This window comes from Eschrichtius robustus, chromosome 7, assembly GCF_028021215.1.
Source record: "Eschrichtius robustus isolate mEscRob2 chromosome 7, mEscRob2.pri, whole genome shotgun sequence".
Lineage (NCBI taxonomy): Eukaryota > Metazoa > Chordata > Mammalia > Artiodactyla > Eschrichtiidae > Eschrichtius > Eschrichtius robustus.
In genome coordinates this window covers 108,628,086-108,648,004 of record NC_090830.1, presented here as the reverse complement: position 1 = coordinate 108,648,004, position 19,919 = coordinate 108,628,086, and the positions used below count along the sequence as shown (strand labels likewise).

The window sequence follows — 19,919 nt, the reverse complement described above, 5'->3', positions numbered from 1 at the left end:
CACCCTTGCTTCAGTTCAGGCTGGTCCCCCTTCCTGAGCCCCCTCCTCTCTTCCATCTTCAAGGCTCCCCTCTCCTCTGTCCACAAGCATTCCCCCTGACTGCAGGAGGAATGAGGAGACCATTTCTTAACACCTGCCCTGCCCAGAGTCCTGAAAGGGGAAGCCCAGCATCCTGCAGGATCAGGCGCCCACCTGCTGCCTGTACCTGGGTGGTCCCTGGCCACAGAGTAGCCAATCTACTCGCTGCCAGAACTTGGCACTGGTGTGCTCAGTCACGGAACAGCCGATGAGTAAGAAGAGAAGGCTGAGTCTACAGAGGGGGAAGCCAGGAGCAGACGCTCAGACACAAGCAGAGAGGCCAAAAGCCCCCAAAAGACAGAGCCGCCTCCATTCCTGACTGCTCTTCAGGCCCAGCTCCCATGAGGCCGGCTGCCTCGCTGTAATCCTGCCAACAAACCCTTTCCCCCTGAGCTAACGCGGAGGGGCCCCTGCTCTGTGGGGAACACTGCCAACACCAGCCCGGGGAGCCCCGTCGCCTCCATCTGACAGCCCCAATTGGAGGGGCCGTGTACTCGGCAACAAGCAGGCTCTGCCAAGGCTCAGTTCTTTTCTTGTCTCCCTGTGTGCCTAGTAAGCGCTCCTCTTACACCTGCTCCTGCCCTGGGACTGGAGCTCCTCACTGAGGGCTGGAGGAGCAGACAGCTTTGGAGCTGTCTGTGCGGCTCACAAGTGCCCCTCTTCTGGAGCTGCCCCCCATCCGCACGGGGTCAGAAGTGGCCCCCACGAGACAGGTTTTGCTGCATGTGACCCCATCCCCTGGCTGGAGCTGAGTGGACCAAGCTGGGCCAATTGGACACACTGCTCTGGGAGTCTGGACTTTGGGCTGGGAGAGCTAAGCCCCCCTGAGTGTGGCTGGAGCTGCAGCAGGAACACTTGGGCCGTGTGGGCTGAAGGAGGAGGAAGCCCGGCTGCAGAGACAGGAGGAAGCCCGAGGAGAAGCCGAGTTGAGGGAAAGAGGGAGAATCTAACAAGGTTTTTCCAATCCCTGCTTAAGGCCAGGCAGCAATCTTGCCATGGGGTCCTGCGCACCCCCTGAAACCCTGTAATTAATCACCTTTTGTGCTTAAGCTAGATTCAGCTGGTTTCTGTTAACTCGAAATCAAGGGGTCCTAACAAAGCTGGGATCTCCCTTATGCTTCTCCAGGAATACAAAGCAGGTGCCTGACAAACAAACTTGCTGAATGAAGAAAACTGGCCCCAGATCCTGGCTTTCTGATTTCTGCCAAAGGTACCACCATGCTCTACAAATACTCCACATATCAAGTATGTAACTCAGCCCCAGGCAACTTAAGTTAAATGCACTTTCCTTGCCTGAAGTGCATTATATCCTCATTTTCATCTCATCTTTGGGACAAACCAGCACTCAAAGGAAAGGCAAGCGGGAGCAGGCCAGAGAAAAACAGCCCATGGCAGTGCGGGCCAGCATGTCCAACTGGATCTGCAAACTGTGCTCCCCTGGGCTGCCCCCACTACAGAAACCTCTGCCCCGAGATTTCTGTCCCTGTACCATTCTCCCCTCCCCCAAGATGACCATCAAAGTCTCCAAGAGATCACAAAGTTTCCACCCCTATTGATGGGTCATTTATGCCAGAGGCCATCGCAAGGCCAGACCATGAATCCTAAGGCTAGAAGAAGAAACCTCAGAGGTTGTCTCACCTAGTGGTTTTCAAATTGTGCACTCTGTGGGACCCTGAGACTTCAATGGAACCTCTTGGGGCTCCAGTCTCCCCAGCCTCGACCAGTGGCGCGCCCATTTGGTTGTATATATCAGGCTACCTTGTGAGCTTGCATCTGAAAGGGTTCCAGTGGCTTAAAACAATAGTACAAAACTCCTGTTCCAGACCAACTCCTTTATCATTCAGATGAGGAGCCAGAGATTCATAGGCATAAGGCCACACAGGTGCCAAGTGGCTGAGCTGGAAGAGAACTCTGGGCTCTGAACTCTCCCTGCTGCCCCTTTCCCTAGGCAGCTCCTTTAAAGGCTCTCTTGGAACTGGGAGGGGTCAGAACCCGGGTCCTGTGTGGGTGAGCACCGGCTGGGGAACACAGAGAGAGCGCTGAAGATACAACGAAGAGCCCACCTGACGGGCGCTGAGTCCCAGGTGACCCTGTCTGCATCGGCTGAAGGGCAATGCTAAATGGTCCGAACAACATGGAGATGTCCTGATGCTAGTCCTCCGCTATATATAGTTTCTCCCCTGCAATGACCTCAGGCAGCAGCACAGCTCTGTGGTGTGGCAAAATCGGCTGTGTGGCCCCAACTCCAGGGGAGGAGAACTCTGCTGGAGAAACCGGATGGTAAGTAAGAAAGAGAGGAGTCCGTGGGATGGGGGTGTGTCGGGGGGAGCGAGCTTTTGAGACGACTCAGGACAAATTCTTTCCCTTGACCCCCTGGGCAGCAGCAGTGAGGAGTAAACCTGAGACTCTTCTGCAGTGGGCGATGAAATCTGAGTCCCAGCTCTGGGTGGAGGAGCCCCTGCTTCCTCACAGGCTCTGGTCCCATCTGCTCACGGATGTTGGGTGCCTCTTCCTGAAGCACTTCATTCATTGCACTCCATGTGTAAGGAACCAGCAGAGGCTCGCTCTGACCTACGCTCCCCATTTGCTATTCGAGACCTTCCCTTAACCTTGGTGTACACAGCCAATTTGATTCTACTGCCTAAAAAATAAAAAAAAAAGAAAGGCTAGAAGAACAAACACCAAACGGGAATGGAGACTCTCTCTGGGTGGTGGGAATATGAAGGAGACTTTCTTCTTTGGGCTTTCTGGTATTGCTCACATTTTTTACATAAACACAGACTGCTTTTACAATAAAGAAAATCGTATTACTTGCTTCTCTCCAACCTGCACCCCTTACTCAAATCACTAACCCTTCTGTAAACTCTCCTCACTTACCCTTAATATCTGCCCTATCCAACCTCAATTCTTTCTCAAGTGTCTACACGTTGCCTTTGTCTCTACCTGTCTACACCGCATGATTCAGCACTTGTCTACACATTATCTTGCTTGAAACTGTATCACACCTCTATTTGTCTTTGCTCCTTCCCCCAGATAGACTGTAAGCCATCATGGATGATGAGACATACATGTATAATATGCGTACACAGGAATGAGGCAGGATGTATAGAAAAGACACAGGAAATGGAGTCAGATTCCCTGGGTCAGGTACCAGCTCCACTTCTGACTGCACAGGACAGACCACAGACCAGGGGCTTGACCTTTCTGAACCAGTTCCTCCAGCCGAATTCCTTATTAATGCCAATTCTCTTCTAAAAGGTAAGGGTGGATTCTGAGCAGCCCCACAGCTTTTGGATCATTTCACCTCTAAAAACTGAGGCCCCAGGCCCAGCCTACAAAAGGGGTCCCCATCAATCCATACCCAAACCAGCATCGGGTGGTGAGCCAGACACATGCAGAACAGGGACCATAGGCTGAAGTCTCTCCTTAGGTATTTCCCCTGGGCCTAGGCCCCTGGCATAGATGAATGCCCAAGGAGTGGTGCTGTCAACAGTAGCAGACTGAGCATCTCTGTCCGGGGCTGCAGGAAAACGTGCTTAATGGCCAAGAATGGACCAGACATCCAGGCCCTGGATCTTCCATGGGACATATGTCAAAGCAGGGCAGAGCTAGGCTCAGCTTCAGGTAGGAGGGGTCAGCTACAGATTAAAGGGTCCAGTGTAGCTTTCCTTCTGCCTATGGACTCCAAAGACTAGCCCATTCTGCTCCTCAGGGAGCGGGACCAAATAACAGCGCATACAGCATGTTTCAAAAAATAATTTGGGGCCTTATAAAAAGCCATAATAGCAGCAAGTTTCCAGTCAAATAAGGCCTCCCTTGTCCTCGCCAGCCAGCCCTGCATTGGGCCACAAACAGGAATATCACACTGGGCCAGACCCAGATGACCTCTGGGTTCCATGAACTTGATGTGAGAGCCCAGAGGGAAGAAGGGCAAATAGCAAACGGAGAAGTAAACCTGGGGCATAAACACAGCCGTACAGAGCACTGCCAGCTCGCCGGGGACTGTCCCCTCAGCTCACCCTGCAACCTTGGAGCTGTATGTCATGAATCTGCACACCTGGGTGTGCCCACATGGAAATGGGTTTGGAATAAATAAAAACAGATCACAGAAGCTCAGTATTATTCAGCCCACCACACCGTGAGCTCCTTGAGGAAAGGAACTGACTCTTCACGCTGCGCCCTGTGCTAACACCATGGCCGGGACAAGGCAGTTACGGTGAATATTTAGAGGCAGTTTCCCATAGCGGTTAAGATACAGGCCCCTGGGGTACAACTACTAGGATTCAAACAGCAGTTCCCCCACTTTCGTGGACAAGGGTCTTAACCTCCCTGAGCCTCAGCTTCCTCATCTGTAAAGTGGAGGTAATTATGCCTACCTCCTGGGGCTGACGTGAACACTGAAGACAGTGATGTCAAACACGTAGCAGGGTGCCTAATGCACGTGGTAATCACCACGTAAACGGGACTGATTCAGGGGTGATGATTCCTGGAGCTGCTGTGAGGGTTCGTGAAAGGAAATGCTCCGGCCACATGACAGTCTATTTTGGGGGAACAGAGCGCATTGCATAAGTGAAAAAAATCAATGCCACGTGTGATATCCCATGTTACAGAGGACAGTGTGGTCTGTTTAGCAGACACTGCAGTAGGGGTATGTGGGGAGAGGTGGAAGGAGGGACAAACCCATGAAGGCTGTCGCAAAGTGCACTTTCTAACATACTCGGGATACATAGTGCAAGAACTGGCAGAAGCAGACTATTTGATAGTCATGGGTGGCAATGACGTCAGTAAACCAGCTATACCTGTTTAGGGCCCGGTGAGCCCTCAGTTGAAACTGACAGTGAGGCAGGTGTTTCATGGAAGGAATGCAGGGCTGAGAATTGAAAACAGTAATCTGGGATCCGAAATCTTCCATTTCTCACCATGTGACCCTGGGCGCAATAGTTAGTATCACGGAGCCTCTCCCCTAATATGAAGACAACATCATTTGCAGTGAATTAACAGGAGGATTAGAGGAGATGAGTATGAAGTACCTACTGCAGGGCCTGCCACACAGTTGGTACTCAATGAACAGCAGTATATAATAACTATAAAACAACTGTTTTTGAATCCAGTTGCAGGGGGTTGTGTATCAAGTGTGGAAAACTGGCCCTGCTGTGGATGTTTATCACTGCTTTCTTGGAAGTTCATGGAGGAGGTGCCAGGTTCCAGGAAGGAAGCCCCAGCAGACCCAGACACGTTCTGCCAAGCTGAAGATGAGCACACTGAGGGCACTGCCAAGCCCTGACCTACCAGGCAAGAAGTGTTTGCATCTGTTCCAAGAGAGCCCAGAAAAGTAGCTACTAGTTGTTGCTGGAATCGGCAAGAATATGCGGGACATTGCAAGAGATCTGTAACTAACAAGAGTTGAAGTTCTCAAGTTTTTGTGAATGACTCACATTTTTTAAAAAATGAAGCTAGATTCAAGGCTATCTCTGCAATAATATCACTCTTGTGCAACTTGCTTCCCGTTTGCTTTCCTGAATGAGTGGAGTTACAAGAATGGTAAATAGCCAGGGTACAGAGCAGAATCTAGGTCTTGTATATGAACTTCACTGGCCATATATCTCAACTTGGGGGGAAGAAGAAGGCTGGGGACAGCTGGCTTAAATACAGTGCCAAGCATGCTGATAATAATGAAAAAAAATAACTACTATTTACTGAATATTTTAATATGCCCCAGGCACCAATCTAAGGATTTACGTGCTTTGACTCAGTTCATCCTCAAGACAACCCTATGAGTAGATACTGTTCTCTCCATTTTACAGGTGAGGAAGGTGAGGCCCCCAAATCCAAAACAACTTGCCCAGATTACACAGCTAATGAGCTGGAGGAGCAAGGATAAAAAAATGCAAATGGATACTAAGTGAATAAAATATTTGTCATAATTGTCATAATTACCTGTTACCAAAAGAAAAACTCTACCTTATAAAGCTCCTCTTTGAAAGACCTCAGATTTTGCAAATCAAAAGAAATTCAGGGTCAGCCCTTGCTATACACTCTGAGTGCAGGGGAAGGGCCAGAGGGTGGCCAGAGTCGGACTTTCCAGGTCAAGGTAAGGGAGGCTACACTCTGCTCTTCCCAATACTCTGAGCTGAACAAGAGTCAGTAGAATACAAGTCCCCAAAGAAACAACGAACTTAGCCTAGGTTATTGTCATTAATGGCCCACTGCCATCATTTGTTAAGCATCTGCCGTGTGTGAGCACTGCACTGATCACTTCACACAAATCATCACATTTAATCCCTGAGTACCTGAAGTGGTCTACTCTTGTCCCTATTTCACAGATGCAGAAACTGAGGCTCTGACCTGAGGCTTTCTCACCACAATGAGAAAGCAGAGGAGCCATTGCCTCCCATGGTTTCTGCCTAACTTACTTGTCAACAACCTTGGGCAGCTCTTAACATCCTAAGTCTCAGTATCCTCATCGGTAAAACAGGAAAAATGATTCTTGCCCTGATCACCTAACAGGATGGTTGTGGGGATCAAATGATACATAATATTTGAGAAAGCACTTTGAAAATGGCAAAATGAACATAGCAAGGGATCGTTAGTCTTATTAATTACAAAGAATGACACCTGATCCTGCAAGCACTTTGCTAATGTGACTCTGTTGCCTTTTTTCCCTTGGGAATTTGGGGATAATTCAAAGTCTGCAGAGCCAAGGCACTCTTTTCTTCAAGTCCCTGGCATCTGGGCATTGGGAAGTGGAGGTTCCTTCCGGGAGAAGAGGGAGGAAACAACGCTGTTTGCATTCTGCTGGTGTTCCTCTTCAGGAACAATTTGGCTGAGATTCTAGTGCTTCCACCACACTCAGCCCTCAAACATGCAATGCACATTTACTGAGCACCTACTATGTGCCAAAGTGCCAAGTACTAGATGCATAATGATGGACTCATGGGACCCCGAGATATAGTCTGGGGGCGAGGAAATGAGAGGAGGAGGAGACAGCACAGGGAAGGGAGCGGAGTGACTCCAGTCCTTGCAGCTTTGCAGACTTCACAGCCACCTCCCGATTCTTCTCATGGGGATGGGGGGAGGCAGCACAATGGAATGAGCTCAGAGCGCTGAAATTCGAGTCGAAGTATTAAAGTGAGTCCCAGATCTGCCTCTGCTCAGCCTGTGACCACCAGAAATCAATTTACTTTCCCCTATGTAAATTGGGTAGGAATGTTCCCATAAGGCAAAATGAGGAGAATCAAAAGAGATGATTGACTGAACAAGGTGAGCAGGGTGCCTGAAGGTACTCAATAATAAACTCTCGTTTAAACAAAACAAAAAAACCCTGTGCTCTCTTCCTCCCATTCCTGGGAAGGTAAACTATACAGGGGCCAAAAGCTCAGGCTCTGAGATCAGGCCCTGCTGTTTACAAGCTGCATGGCCTTAGAGAGGAGACATTACCTTTCTAAGGCTCAATTTCTTCCTCTGTGAAAAGGTGATAATAGTATCCACCCATAGGATGTATGTGAAGATTAACCAAGAGACTGCACAGGAGGCTCCTGGCACATGGTACACACCCAGCAAAGGTGAGCTGTTGCTAATTGCATCCCTACAAGCCCTTAAAAACAACAAAATTCCAAGTCCACAGGCTCGCCTCTAAGATCCAGGCTGCCTGGTAACTGGCTGGCTGCCTAGGTTTGGGCTCTGGTGCCAGCCTCCTAGAGGAGACAGGTACAAATGAGGAGCCATTCCCGTCCCCCTACTCCTCCCCACCCCATACCCTGCAGAAGGTGCGCCAGCCCTTTTCCTGACAGGTTCCCCTTTCCGAGGGCAATAAGGGACACAAGTTGAGGGCCTGGGGCTGGTCAGAGGTGTGAGGGCACACTAAGCTTGGTCCCCCTTCCCTGTGGGCTCAGAAAGCAGGGAGATCTTGTCCCCAACAGCTTAGAGAGAAGCACATGGCCTGGAGCAGCGGACAAGCTCACCAGGATGCCATGTCGTTATAATACTCCCTGCCTTTTACCCATCCCAAGTGCTCCCACCTGAACCATAGTCCTGCATCTCTCGTGCAAAAGGGAGCGCTCAATATGAGTAAGACAGCATTAACGTTCTTTGGGAGCCACATGAATTGTAACAACAAAGAACTGCTTTGCTTAACTGGAAGCCACTGTCCATCCATCCCAGCCATCGACCACATTATTAGAAACCCAGAAGCAAGCCAGATTCTGACTGACCAGAAAAGATGTCACAGAATCTACCTGCCCAAACTCCTGTACTTCCCTCTCTGGAGGGCCCCTCGGGCTTCACTTTGAGCCCATCTACTCTCTCTCCAGGTACAAGTCTAACAATCTCAGCCATATGTTCCCCCAGGAAACTGGAGGGGCTGCTATTTGAGCCTGGTAGTCAGGATCTCAAGAAGTGACCACTATGATGAGATGCCACTGCACACCCACTGGGATGGCTATTATCAAGAAGACAGAAAATAACAAATATTGGTTAGGATGTGGAGAAATGGGAACCCTTGTGCATTGTTGGTGGGAATGTAAAATGGTGCAGCCGCTGAGGAAAACAGTACGGCGGTTCCTCAAAAAATTAAACACAGAATTAACATATCATCCAGCAATCCCACTTCTAGACATACACATAAAAGAACTGAAAGCAGGGACTCGAACAGATATTTGTACACCCATGTTCACAGGAGCATTATTCACAAAAACCAAAAGGTGGAAGCAACCCAAGTGTCCATCAACAGACGAATGGATAAGCAAAACGTGGTATAGACATACAATAGAATTCACCCCTAAAAAGCAAGGCAAGTGACACATGTACAACGTGGATGAACCTTGAAGATATTATGCTAAGTGAAATAAACCTGACACAAAACGACTAATATTGCCTGATTCCACTTCTATGTGGTACTCAGAGTAGTCAAATTCATAGAGACAGAAAGTAGAATGGTGGTTGCCAGGGGCTGGGGAAGGGGAGAATGGGGAGTCTGTGTTTAATAGGTACAGATTTTTAGCTGGAAAGATGAAAAAGTTGTGAAGATGAATGGTGGTGATGGCTGCACAACAATGTGAATATACTTAATGCTACAGAACTGTACACTTTAAAGTTGTTAAAATGGTATATTTTATCTTGTGTATATTTAACCACAAGTTTTTTAATGAGGAAAAAAAAAGTGACACTGACTACCAGGGAGAAGACAGAGCAACATTTATAGGTGGAAACGTGAACCCCAGAAGCACAGCAGCTGGGAACCATTTAGTTTGGGACCCAATGCCCTACATTCTGAAAAGCCTGGGGGCCTCACACTGTCGTGAGTACAGTAACTGATCAGGCAGGACCCGCTATTCTCATTCAGAGCCCAGAACAGGGTTCAAGAGCCTACCCATACCAATACTGCTTGGGACCTCGAGGCAGGCCACTGTGTTATGGGCTCTTCCTCAGCAATTTACCTGCCACCTGCCACCAGTTCACCCCCACCTTCTTTCAGAAATAAAGGCTTTTGAGAGAAAGAGGCTTTTGTGGTCCCCATCTCCGCCAAGCAGGGCTTTGTACATACAGGTCCAAACTCAACACCCCCCAAGTTGCAAAGAGGAGGTTATTCATGCTCAGTATACTTTGCTGGGAAGCATATCATCCGTTTCAGAAAGATTCCCATCCAAAAATAGTTTTTAAACATTTCTTTTATAGTTTTGCTCTTTAAAAAAGAGTAAGCTTCAATGATCTGGGGAAAATCACTGGCTATGGTTTTTGTGTGTAAAAATCCTCTACCTTTGAATAATGGGAACTTCATAAGTTCACAAAGTCTCTTTTCATCCAGGATCGCACTTGATTCTTACAATCTCTCTGGGAGGTGAGCAGGGCAGCAGTCATCCCATTGTACAAATGGGGAAACTGAGGCTCAAAGAGATCAAGAGGTCTGTCCAAAGTTGCACACACAACTAGGAAGGAGCAGAGAACCAAGGCCTTATTCCCCATCAATGGCAGATGACACTCTGGATTGGGACCTCATATTTGAGCAGACCATTAAGCCATGAAAGTAATTTTAAAAACAATGTTAGTTTATTTTATCCCTACAACATCTCTCTGAAGTACACTGGAAATATCATCTTTTTTTTTTTTTTTAAGAGATGATTAACTGAGCAAACAAATGACTTGCCCAAGATCACCATTCAAGAAAGTGGCAAAGAGACCACACCCCCTCCCTTTTGAATACGCTCAACCTTGACCACAATTTCTTGACCTTAGCATACTCAAAACTTAAAGGAGCTTATGCAGTTTTTATATAGGTTGCACCATATTTCTGTGAACTTGGCAGGGAGTAGACATACCTTTATTCTCTTTTTAATAGCTGGAAAAGAAAAAGAGGTTAAAGAAATCTTTAAGTTCCTTTTCAGCTCTAAAATTCTATGATTCTAAAAATTCCCCAGCAAGTCAATTCGATGGGTAGAGAGGCCTGGAATCCACATCACCCGCCTTCCTGCCTCACACTCTATCAAACCACCCCACACCCACCTCTTGAGTTAATGACCACAAATACCATGTGTGCCTGGGAGAAGGGTCCACTCTTACATAGTTGCACACGTAAAATAACAAGAAAGTGCTAACTGCTTGGTTGGGACCCTAGTAAGGGGCTTCACTCTGTCCTCCTGCTTCAGCCCCAGCATCTCCTAGCAAGAGGCTCCCAAACCACGGGAAATTACATCCCAGGTATTTGAGACCTTACCCAGGCCTGGGGCGAGAGAGAAGCCAGTCCCAGGAACAGAACACCACTTTGAGGTTGCAGTTAAATCCGTCCATTAGGATACATCCACCCACCTAAGACGAGACAGCAATCAGGGCTGCTCATTCCTGCTCTTCTACAGACTTTACCCACTCTGTTCTACACACTAGCTTCATCCACAAATATTTATTATGCATTTACTACATGCCAGGTGCTGCTCTAGGTGCCATGGAACGAACAAATAAAAATCTCAGGTCACACGTAGTAGGGGAGATAGCCAATGTCAGGTGGTGGTGAGTGCCAGGGAGAAAAATAAAATAGGGAAAAGGTGGTAGATAATGCTGAGAGCAGGTAGTGGAAGGAAGAGGATCAGTTTTAAAAAGGATGGCCTGGGAGGCCTTGACTGACAAGAAGGGAGGAGCCTTGGAGGAGGAGAGAGAGGGACCCATTCAGATTTCAGGGGGTGGAACAGGGGATGAAGAACAACAGATGGCTGAGGAAAGGCAAGGTGGTGAAAATCCTATCGCGTCTTGTAGGCCAACACAAAGACTCTGAATGAGACGGGGAGCAAAGGAGTAACAAAGTCTGACTTACAGTTTACAGCATCTCTCTGGCTGCTGTGATGAAAATAGTCTGTCGGGAGACAAGGGAGGAAGCAGGAAGGTCAGTTAAAAGGCCGATAGTAGCTTAAACCAGGGTGAAAGTGGTGAAGATGGTGAGAGTCAGGTTCTGGATACATTTAAGGCAAAGACAACAGGATCTATTGATTAAGCGGAGGTGGGATTGAAAGGGAGGAGTCAGGGATGATATTAGAGTTTTGGGGGCCTGAGCAACTGGAAGGATGAAATCACCATTAGCTGACTTTGAGAGGACAGGGGGTGGGGTGGGCCTTCATTCTGTTTTGGAAATGTTAAACTGAGAAGCCTTTTAGACATCAGGTGTGTTGAGCAGGCAGCAAAATATACAAGGCTGGAGTTGGAGAAACTGGGCTGAAATTATACATGTGGGAGTCACCAGCATATATAATAATACAAAATTGTATGTATTATCATACAAGATTTCTATGTATGATCACACACACTTTGTATGTTTACTGTCTGTGCCCCCCGCAAAACTATAAGCTCCATGTGGCTAAGGACCCTGTCTGTTCACAGCCAGCAACGTGCCTGGCGCTCAGTAAATATTTACTGAGCAAATGGAGAAGTTGCCCAATTACTCCCTCAAGAATAGCCACAGCAGCCCACACAATGAGAAGTAGGCTCTCTTGCAACCACAGGGCCAAGCCCAGCCAGCCCAAAGCAGGGCCCTGGGTCTGTCCACCCCGAGCTTGAGATTCCAGAACGTAAGTGGATATGCTTGGCACATCACAGCTGGGTTTCAGCCCTGCCACATTCTCAAAGGGTGGAACTGGGCAAGACACCTGCCTGTTCTACCACCTCTATTTCTCCCTGGGATGGGCAGGGGAGGGGCTGCCTCACCCACTTCATGGGCAGAGATATCAGATCTATCCAGGGTATATGCATGGGTTGGTGGGAGCCCCCCAAAGGAGTAATTCCCCACGTATTCTCTGGAGCATGCAAAGACCACCCAGCACCTGAAGGGGAGAACTCAGACCTACTGAGAATGTATTAAGAGTAATAGGTTAAAAAAAAAAGAGTGACAACCACAAATCTTGATGAGATGAGAGTACCGCCTAATCCTTCTAGCTCTTGGAAGACTCCCTGACCGGTAGGCCTTGTGTCTCTGCTTCACCCATCAAGTGAGTAGGAAGACAGAACTAAGGCCAAAGAGTGACATAAGAATGCATAAGATTTCAGCTCATTAACTTTCCAGGGTAGAACAGCTGCCTTTGTGAAGATGATAAAAACAGCTCTAATGATCTGGTACAGCCCCCTCCTTTTCTGAGATATTGCAAGTGTGACCCAGAGAGGGTTAATGACTTGCCCAGGGTTACCCAGCTGCAGGCCTAGACCTAGAAGTCAGGTTTTAGCTCTCTGTTGAGGGTTTCTTCCCACTATGGCGGTGGCGAAGGAAAGATAAGAGTTACGAAGGATAGATAAGAGTTATGGTGGGAGGCAGGGGGAGTTTTAGGCATTAGTCTTACAACATGAAACTATGTCCTTGTCAAAGGGTAAATTGCAGATGTCACAGGAATGCCAGGTGCACGCTGTGAAGTTAAGAAAGAGTCCGTCCCGGGCTTCGCTGGTGGCGCAGTGGTTAAGAATCCGCCTGCCAATGCAGGGGACATGGGTTCGAGTCCTGGTCCAGGAAGATCCCACATGCTGTGGAGCAACTAAGCCCGAGCGCCACAACTACTAAGCCTGTGCTCTAGAGCCCGTGAGACACAACTACTGAGCCTGCGTGCTGCAACTACTGAAGCCCGTGTGCCTAGAGCCTGTGCTCTGCAACAAGAGAAGCCACCGCAATGGGAAGCCTGTGCACTGCAATGAAGAGCAGCCCCCGCTCGCTGCAACCAGAGAAAGCCCGCGTGCAGCCATGAAGACCCAACGCAGCCAAAAATAAATAAATAAATAAATAAATAAATAAATAACTTAAAAGGTAAAAAAAAAAAAAAAGAAAGAGTCCGTCCCTTATACCAAACTTGTCATCCTCCAGAGTTCCCCTTGGCTTTGGACTGTATGAATAAAGCTATTCATAGTAGGACCCACAGAAGTGAAATAGAGATACACTAGCAGATTTTTTTTAAATGCAGATATATACCTCAGTAAAACATTTAGGTGAAAATTTTATTTATTTATTTAATTTATTTTTAAATTTATTTATTTATTTTTTGGCTGCGCCACATGGCTTGTGGAATCTTAGTTCCCCAACCAGGGACTGAACCCAGGCCACGGTAGCGAAAGAGCCAAGTCCTAATCACTGGACTGCCAGGGAATTCCCGTGTAAGCCTTTTAAAATCAACAAATATTGAGTGCTTCCTCTGTACAAGTCATTGTGCTAAGCGCCTAGTGTGTGTGTGTGTGTGTATGACTATATGAGTGAGTGAGACAGAGAGACAGACACACACACAAGGTCTTCAAGGCTTACAATGCAGTTGCTGATATGACTGTAACATCAAAGAAATGATTAATAATATGGAGTAGATAATTGTTAAGTAAGTGGTATAATGGGACTGCAGGAGTTCTCAGAAAGAGCAATCATGTTTGCTGGGGGGTTGGGGGGTACTTGTCAGGCAAGGTGCTTCCAGAAAGATAAGGGATTTGAGGTGGACCTTGAAGAGAAGAAAGGCTCTTGATAAGAAGGGGGAAAGGGCATGAGCAAACACAGGTGACATTAATATCAAAGAAGAGAAAGAAATCACGCCTTAAAAGGTAGGACTGGACCAGACTTGAACAACCTTGAAAGTAAAAGTTCTTGTAGGAGTGGGAGGGGCAGAAAGATTTCTGAACATAGAACTTACAGGGTTCAGAACAGGTTAATTTAACAAATGCCTTCTGGGACACTACCATGTGCAGGCACTGGATGAATAACTGAAGAGGTACTTGCCTTTGGTGGGGAACTAACTTCAGTCTGGGAGATGAGTTGGCCTTGAGGTGACAAGGGGCAGGTTTGTAAGACCTGCTGAAGGAAGAACCAGCAGGGCCCAGTGAATGACTCCTCCAGGACATGGAGACAAAGACAGCAGAGAGAATTCTTCAAAGTATAAATTTAGGCAGCTGGAAGAATGGAAGAGTAAAAGGAAGCTAGTTGAGGGGGAGAGATGCAGAGCTGGTTTCAGAACTGTTGAACCTGAGGTTAACTACATCTGTGTCCAGTGGGCATTTATATGAGTCTGGGGTTGGAGAGGCAATAGTTGAAGATACAGCGTAGGGGCCTTCCCAGTGGACAAGTTGGGGGGCTGAGTAAGATTCCTCTGGGAGGGAGCATGATGAGAGAAACAAATGGAATGTCAAACTGACCATGGGCGTCCCACACTAGGAGGTGATGGCGGGCGGGAGTGATCAAAGAAAACAACAATGCCAAGGAGGGAAAAGTTGGGGGAAGTGTTGGAGCTTCAAATGGGAGAGGGTTGTCAACAATAAAAAATGCTACAAATCAACTATGTGGGCTGAGCACATAAATAATATTTGTTGAATAAGTGAATGAATGAAAGGAAGAAAGCCTTTGGATTTGAGAATCAACTTTCCTCAGTCAGAAGAATGGCCAGGGTTGCCCTCAGACAAGAGGACTTAATGCTAAATTTTACGTCGTCCTCCCTATAAACACATGTTGCTTCTTGCACAAGTCATCCTGTCCACCACACAGACATCCTTCCCTGCTTCCCCCATGTTTCCCCTCATCTTCCGTCCCAGTTTCCGGCACTCAAGCAACACAAACCTTCAGTGTCAAAGGAGACAGGAAACTCCAACTAGAGTTTCTACTTCATTAACAACTCTGCCTGTGGCTCCTCTTACATAAAGGGATATGTGGCAACTGAGTGGAACAGGAGACTGCATTCTAGCCCCAGCTGTACTACTGACTAGCTGTGTGGCTGGGGACAAGCTGCTCAACCTCTCTGGATCTGGGCTTTTCATAGACAAGAGAAGGTAGGTCTATCTGGACTCTAGACAAGTTTCGAAGGTCTCTTTCAGCTCTAAAGTCTAAGATTTTATCATTCTCAGAAGGCCCTCGCAACACCCTCAGAGAAGGAAGTGAAGTGAGTACAAGACCCGGGGAAACGACCGCCAGACCTCTTACACCCAGGCGAAGCGCCAGGATAGGAGAGTGTACCCAGAAAGTGAGAAGGAGCTGCCGGCCCTCGCGGATCACCAGGGAGCAGATCCCATTCCCAAGGCTGGGAAGGATCCCAACAACCCGAGTGCGATTCCCACCCCGCACCCCACCTTTCCTAGACTCTCAGACGACCGGGAGGCTCTAAAAAGCCCTGCGGGAAAAATAAAGATTTCTTTCCCAGAGTCCTGCGCTGCTTTTGCAAGTCGGATTCCGGCAGACACGATCTGCAGCCCGATAATGACACAGTCTTTGGAAGGAGCGACTGTTCTCGTTTCGCTCGCTCCGAGTTCTGGGGACGCCTGGCCGCCGGCGCCGTGCCCCGACGGGCGGGCGTCCGACCCCGGCACCGCTGACGGGCCAGCGGCGCCCCCGCCCGGGGCTCTCCTCCCCGCCGCCGGCCCAGCTGCGGTCTGCAAACATTTCCTGCCCCCGCCCCCACCCCCACCCCCACCCCCACCCCCACCCGTAGCTTCCCAGTTGGAGCGAGTTGGGCTCGCAGCCGGGTCAGCGCTCGCGGTTGCCCCAACTCGGCTCCCCCGGCCCGCGGGGCTGGGCAGGGGGACCCCGTCTGGCTCCGGAGCAGCCATCGGGGAAACCCAGGCTCCAGGAGCCGTGGGAGGTCGCTCGGGAAGCCCAAGTCTCGGGCAAGAAGGAGGACAACTGGCGGGGCGCCGACGACCCTGCTCCCTTCCCTGTCGTTACCTGCTCGCTTGCGGGGGTGTCCTGGGGCGGTCGGCCTCTCCCGGCGCTGTCTCCCCACGCAGTTGCCCATGCTGGCTCCTCAGCCGGGCCCCATGCACCGGAGGCGGCGTGGTGGTCGGCTGCTCCGCGCTCCTGCCCCGGACGGCGGCGTCCCGGGTCAACGGCTCCTGCCGCCCGGCATCCGGAGCTCCCCGATCTCCCCCGGGGGCGTGCTCTACCCCTGCACCGGCTTCGCCACAAACTTTGCGGGCGAGGGGAGAGAGGGAGGTGGCCGACTACCCAGCACAGTCCCAGGTGGCCGGGCCAGGGGGGCCCGCGACGGTGCCCGGCCGGAGACCAGCTCCGCTGGAGGGGCGGAGAGAGGGGGCGGGCACCGCCGCAGCTACTCCCGGTTCGCTCGGGGCTCCCAGCTGGGGCCGGCCCCCCGGAGCCTGTCACTCACCTGCCTAACCCCGCCCCAGCCCGGCCCCGCTCCCTGCCATCGGCTCTCGTTGCCCGCGCGGGCGGCAACGCCCCCCCCAGGTGCGCATGTGACCGACGACACCGCCCCCTTGGGCCGGCCTGGTTTTCTCATTGGTTTCCCCCAGGGTGCGTACCGCCCCTCGACCCCACCCAGCCAGGTTGCCCGCCCCACCGCCAGTCTCCCAGGGAGCTGGGCTGGGAATTATTCTCCCTCAAAGGCCCCCGTCTGCGTGCCCAGCAGCCGCCCTCCCTCCCTGAGCCACCGCCCCGACTCCAGGCCCCGCCCCTTGGGGAGGGACCGTCCCATCCCTCCCTGGAACTGCCTGGCCTGGAGCCGGCAGGCACGTAATCCAAAGAGCGCCCCGCCCCCTCAGCTTTCGCCAGGCAATTGGCTCAGGAGGCGCGTGCGCGGAGAGGCCCGTCCCGTGCCACCTCCCACTTTCCCTCCCACGGTCTCCAGTTCGCGTCATGGCCGCCGCCGCCGCTCTGGGGGCGGTGGCGCCTACGGGCGCCCTGTGGGGCCTCGTGCAAGACTTCGTCATGGGTCAGCAGGAGGGCCCCGCTGACCAAGTGACTGCAGGTACGGCCGACGGCGCCGCACGGCTTCCGCTTGGGGGCCTCCAGGAGGGAGCGGCCTCAGCACAGGCGCCGGGCGGGAAGGGAGTGAGGGACAGCGGTGACTTTGAGAGATTGGTCCGGGGCTGGTTGTGAGCACCGCGTGCTTAAGAGCCATAACAAATTGCGAGTCGCTTGCAGTCTTCCTTAAAGCGCCCTTACGCCCCTTGTCTCGGTTTATAGCCATTCTGTGCGCCGGCCGGGGTTAGGAGATTAATTACCATTTCACAGATGAGGAAACAGGCCCAGCGAGGGCAAGAGACTCTCAGATCAGGCCGGTGGGGGAGCTGGGACTCGGACCCAGGTCCTGCAGTTCAGAATCACGGGCTCACGCCGCAAAAGCACGTTGTTTGTAGGAAGTTGATGTGACAAGAAGCATCTTCAGCGGCATCAGCTCCAGTCGCGTGGCATGCTGGGAGTGGCCGGGCGGCCGGATATCTGACTGGCTGTAGTTGGAGAGAGGAGGAGAGAAACCAGTCTAGGGGGAGTTTGAGAAGTTCTGCGTATCTTCCTTAAGGCTTTCCCTCCGTTTCTTGGTAAAGTTCTTGATTAATTTGCTTTGTGCCTTTTTAACGTGGAGTTTGTTTTTATCTTTTCCCCAGAACTCCACTTTCCTGCTTTTGATCAGCTTAGGGATCTCTTAGTTCTGACAGCTTATCTAAGATTTGAATAAAACAAATTACAGATTTCCTTGGAATTCTGAGACTTCATTCTTTTAGAAAAAAAAAAATCTAAAAAGTTATTGAATGTTAGGAGGCCTTCAGACCTTGTGTTTAAGTAATAGAATACAAAATAATCTTGTCAGTACAGATGATTTTTGTCTCTATTTTTGGAAATGTTGCGTGTTTGGGGAGAAGTAAAGGATACATTTCCCTTGAAAACTGAACATATTCACTTTTATAATATGTGAGAAATGAATAATGTGAATCTGCCAGAAGTATAATACTTTGATCCTTAGCAAGATTTCAATTTAATTCAATCCTTCCACCATTATTGAACACATTATTCTTCAAACATGATGCAAAGTAATACGGATATAAATACAAATTACGCTAGATCTGTGCCTGCCAGGGACTTATAATGTAGTGGGAGAGACTGCCATGCAAACGGATAGTACACCATGAAAAGGGCTGTAAGAGGTATGTGCAGGGTGACATGGAAGCATCAAGGAGCAAGTAAATGCCTGATGTAGCCTTTCCACTAAGTTAACTTCTTAACAGCTTTGTGCAGTATAGTGTGTCGTCAGTGCTTATGATTAACAACTACAATGTATTATCAATGTCATTTTCCCCAATGTTTTATTATGAAAATTTTCAAACATACAGCAAAGTCTAAGTAATTTTTTCATAAGAAAAACACACATACACCCACCACTTAGATTCTACCATTAACATTTTAATATAATTTGCTTTATCATGTATCTATCCGTCATTTAAATTGCAGATAGCAGTACACTTCCCTCTAACTGCTTTGGTATGCATATCATTAACTAGGGTTTGTTTATAGTTTATTTTGGTGTAAAATTTGTATTCAATGAAGTGTACAAATCTTAAGCATACATTCACTGATTTTGAAAAATGCTTACACCTACCCGCTATCAAGGTAAAGAACATTACTATAAAAAGTGTTATTTGTAACTATTTTTTCACATTTATACATTATGAACACAGTAATTTAGGGTTCTTCAAATTCAGAACACACTTGAGAAGTCAGCATGAATAAAGACTGCCAAGTTCTTATAAATATTTTTGTAGAATTTATATTTTTTATGCCTGAAAAAAAAGTGGCCTAAACTGTTGTCTAGTTTAAATTTAGCTCAGCTAAGACTGTAACACTAGCCCTGTTGTAATTTAGCTCTCCTGATTAGGAAAGGAGGTTGGTAATAACAGATAACTAACAGAGGGGTAATAACAGATAAGGTTGAAAAGGTTTGGTGGGGTTAGATGATGCCTAAGCTTGGATTCTAAACAGAGGGATTTAAACGACCTATTGTAGGTAATTGGAATCAATGTAGATCCTTGAGCAAGGGAGTCATATAGTGAAGGTGAATTTGAGAAGGATTAAATCAGTATTCTCAATCTTAGATCACAGCCTTAGTTAGGGTTGTTGAAGGCTGACAGAGTTTTGAAGCATCCCCAGAATAAGATGTGCTTTCTAATCCTCCAGCCTAAGTCAAGCTTTGTTAGTGCTGAAGGGACCAGCTTTCTATTCACCCACTCATAGCAGCAGCCTCTCCTACAAATTGTAACTGCAGAAGGAACGTCCTGTGATCACAAAGGCAGCTACCACCAACTTTGTTTTGCACCTGGGTTCCTGATGACAGTAGGTGTCAGATGTAAAGGTGCAAATGATGGAAGAGAAATGACCTGGCAGCCTAAGAGTTAAAGGCTACTCAGCCAGGCATTCAATGTCTACCACTCCCCTCCTGGATCTTTAGTTCCAGGCAGCCACGTTGATTTGCTGTTCCCTTGAGTGCTTTGCTTCCCAGATCCCTCCACTGGCTCCATCTAATTAAAGTTAGGCCTGGGATTAAAGGCCCAGCTTGAGTGCTCACTGCCTGCCCCCAAGTGTCTCCTGATTACTCCAGCCAGACATCATCTCACAGTTCAGAATCTTTGTGGTA

The 19,919-nt window shown here is 49.0% G+C and overlaps 2 protein-coding genes across 4 annotated transcripts in view; one reads left to right on the top strand and one right to left on the bottom strand.

Moving 5' to 3' along the window:
- Nucleotides 1–16,650, bottom strand: part of UBTD1 (ubiquitin domain containing 1) — a 51,044-nt gene extending 34,394 nt beyond the window's left edge. The window contains exons 1-2 of one of the 2 annotated variants that reach the window (XM_068548308.1): nucleotides 16,220–16,650; nucleotides 11,378–11,416 (exon numbers count right to left, since the gene is read on the bottom strand). Coding sequence is in view for 1 of the 2 variants with exons in the window: in XM_068548307.1 (XP_068404408.1) it covers nucleotides 16,220–16,289 (70 nt within the window). In the remaining variant the exon portion in view is untranslated. The remainder of the gene's footprint in view (nucleotides 1–11,377; nucleotides 11,417–16,219) is intronic. The other variant, XM_068548307.1, reaches the window with a different exon arrangement.
- Nucleotides 16,651–17,119: 469 nt separating this feature from the next.
- Nucleotides 17,120–19,919, top strand: part of MMS19 (MMS19 homolog, cytosolic iron-sulfur assembly component) — a 32,758-nt gene continuing 29,958 nt past the window's right edge. For both annotated transcript variants that reach the window (XM_068548305.1, XM_068548304.1), the window contains exon 1: nucleotides 17,120–17,261. In XM_068548305.1, the coding sequence (XP_068404406.1) occupies nucleotides 17,150–17,261 (112 nt within the window). In that variant the 5' untranslated portion in view covers nucleotides 17,120–17,149. The remainder of the gene's footprint in view (nucleotides 17,262–19,919) is intronic.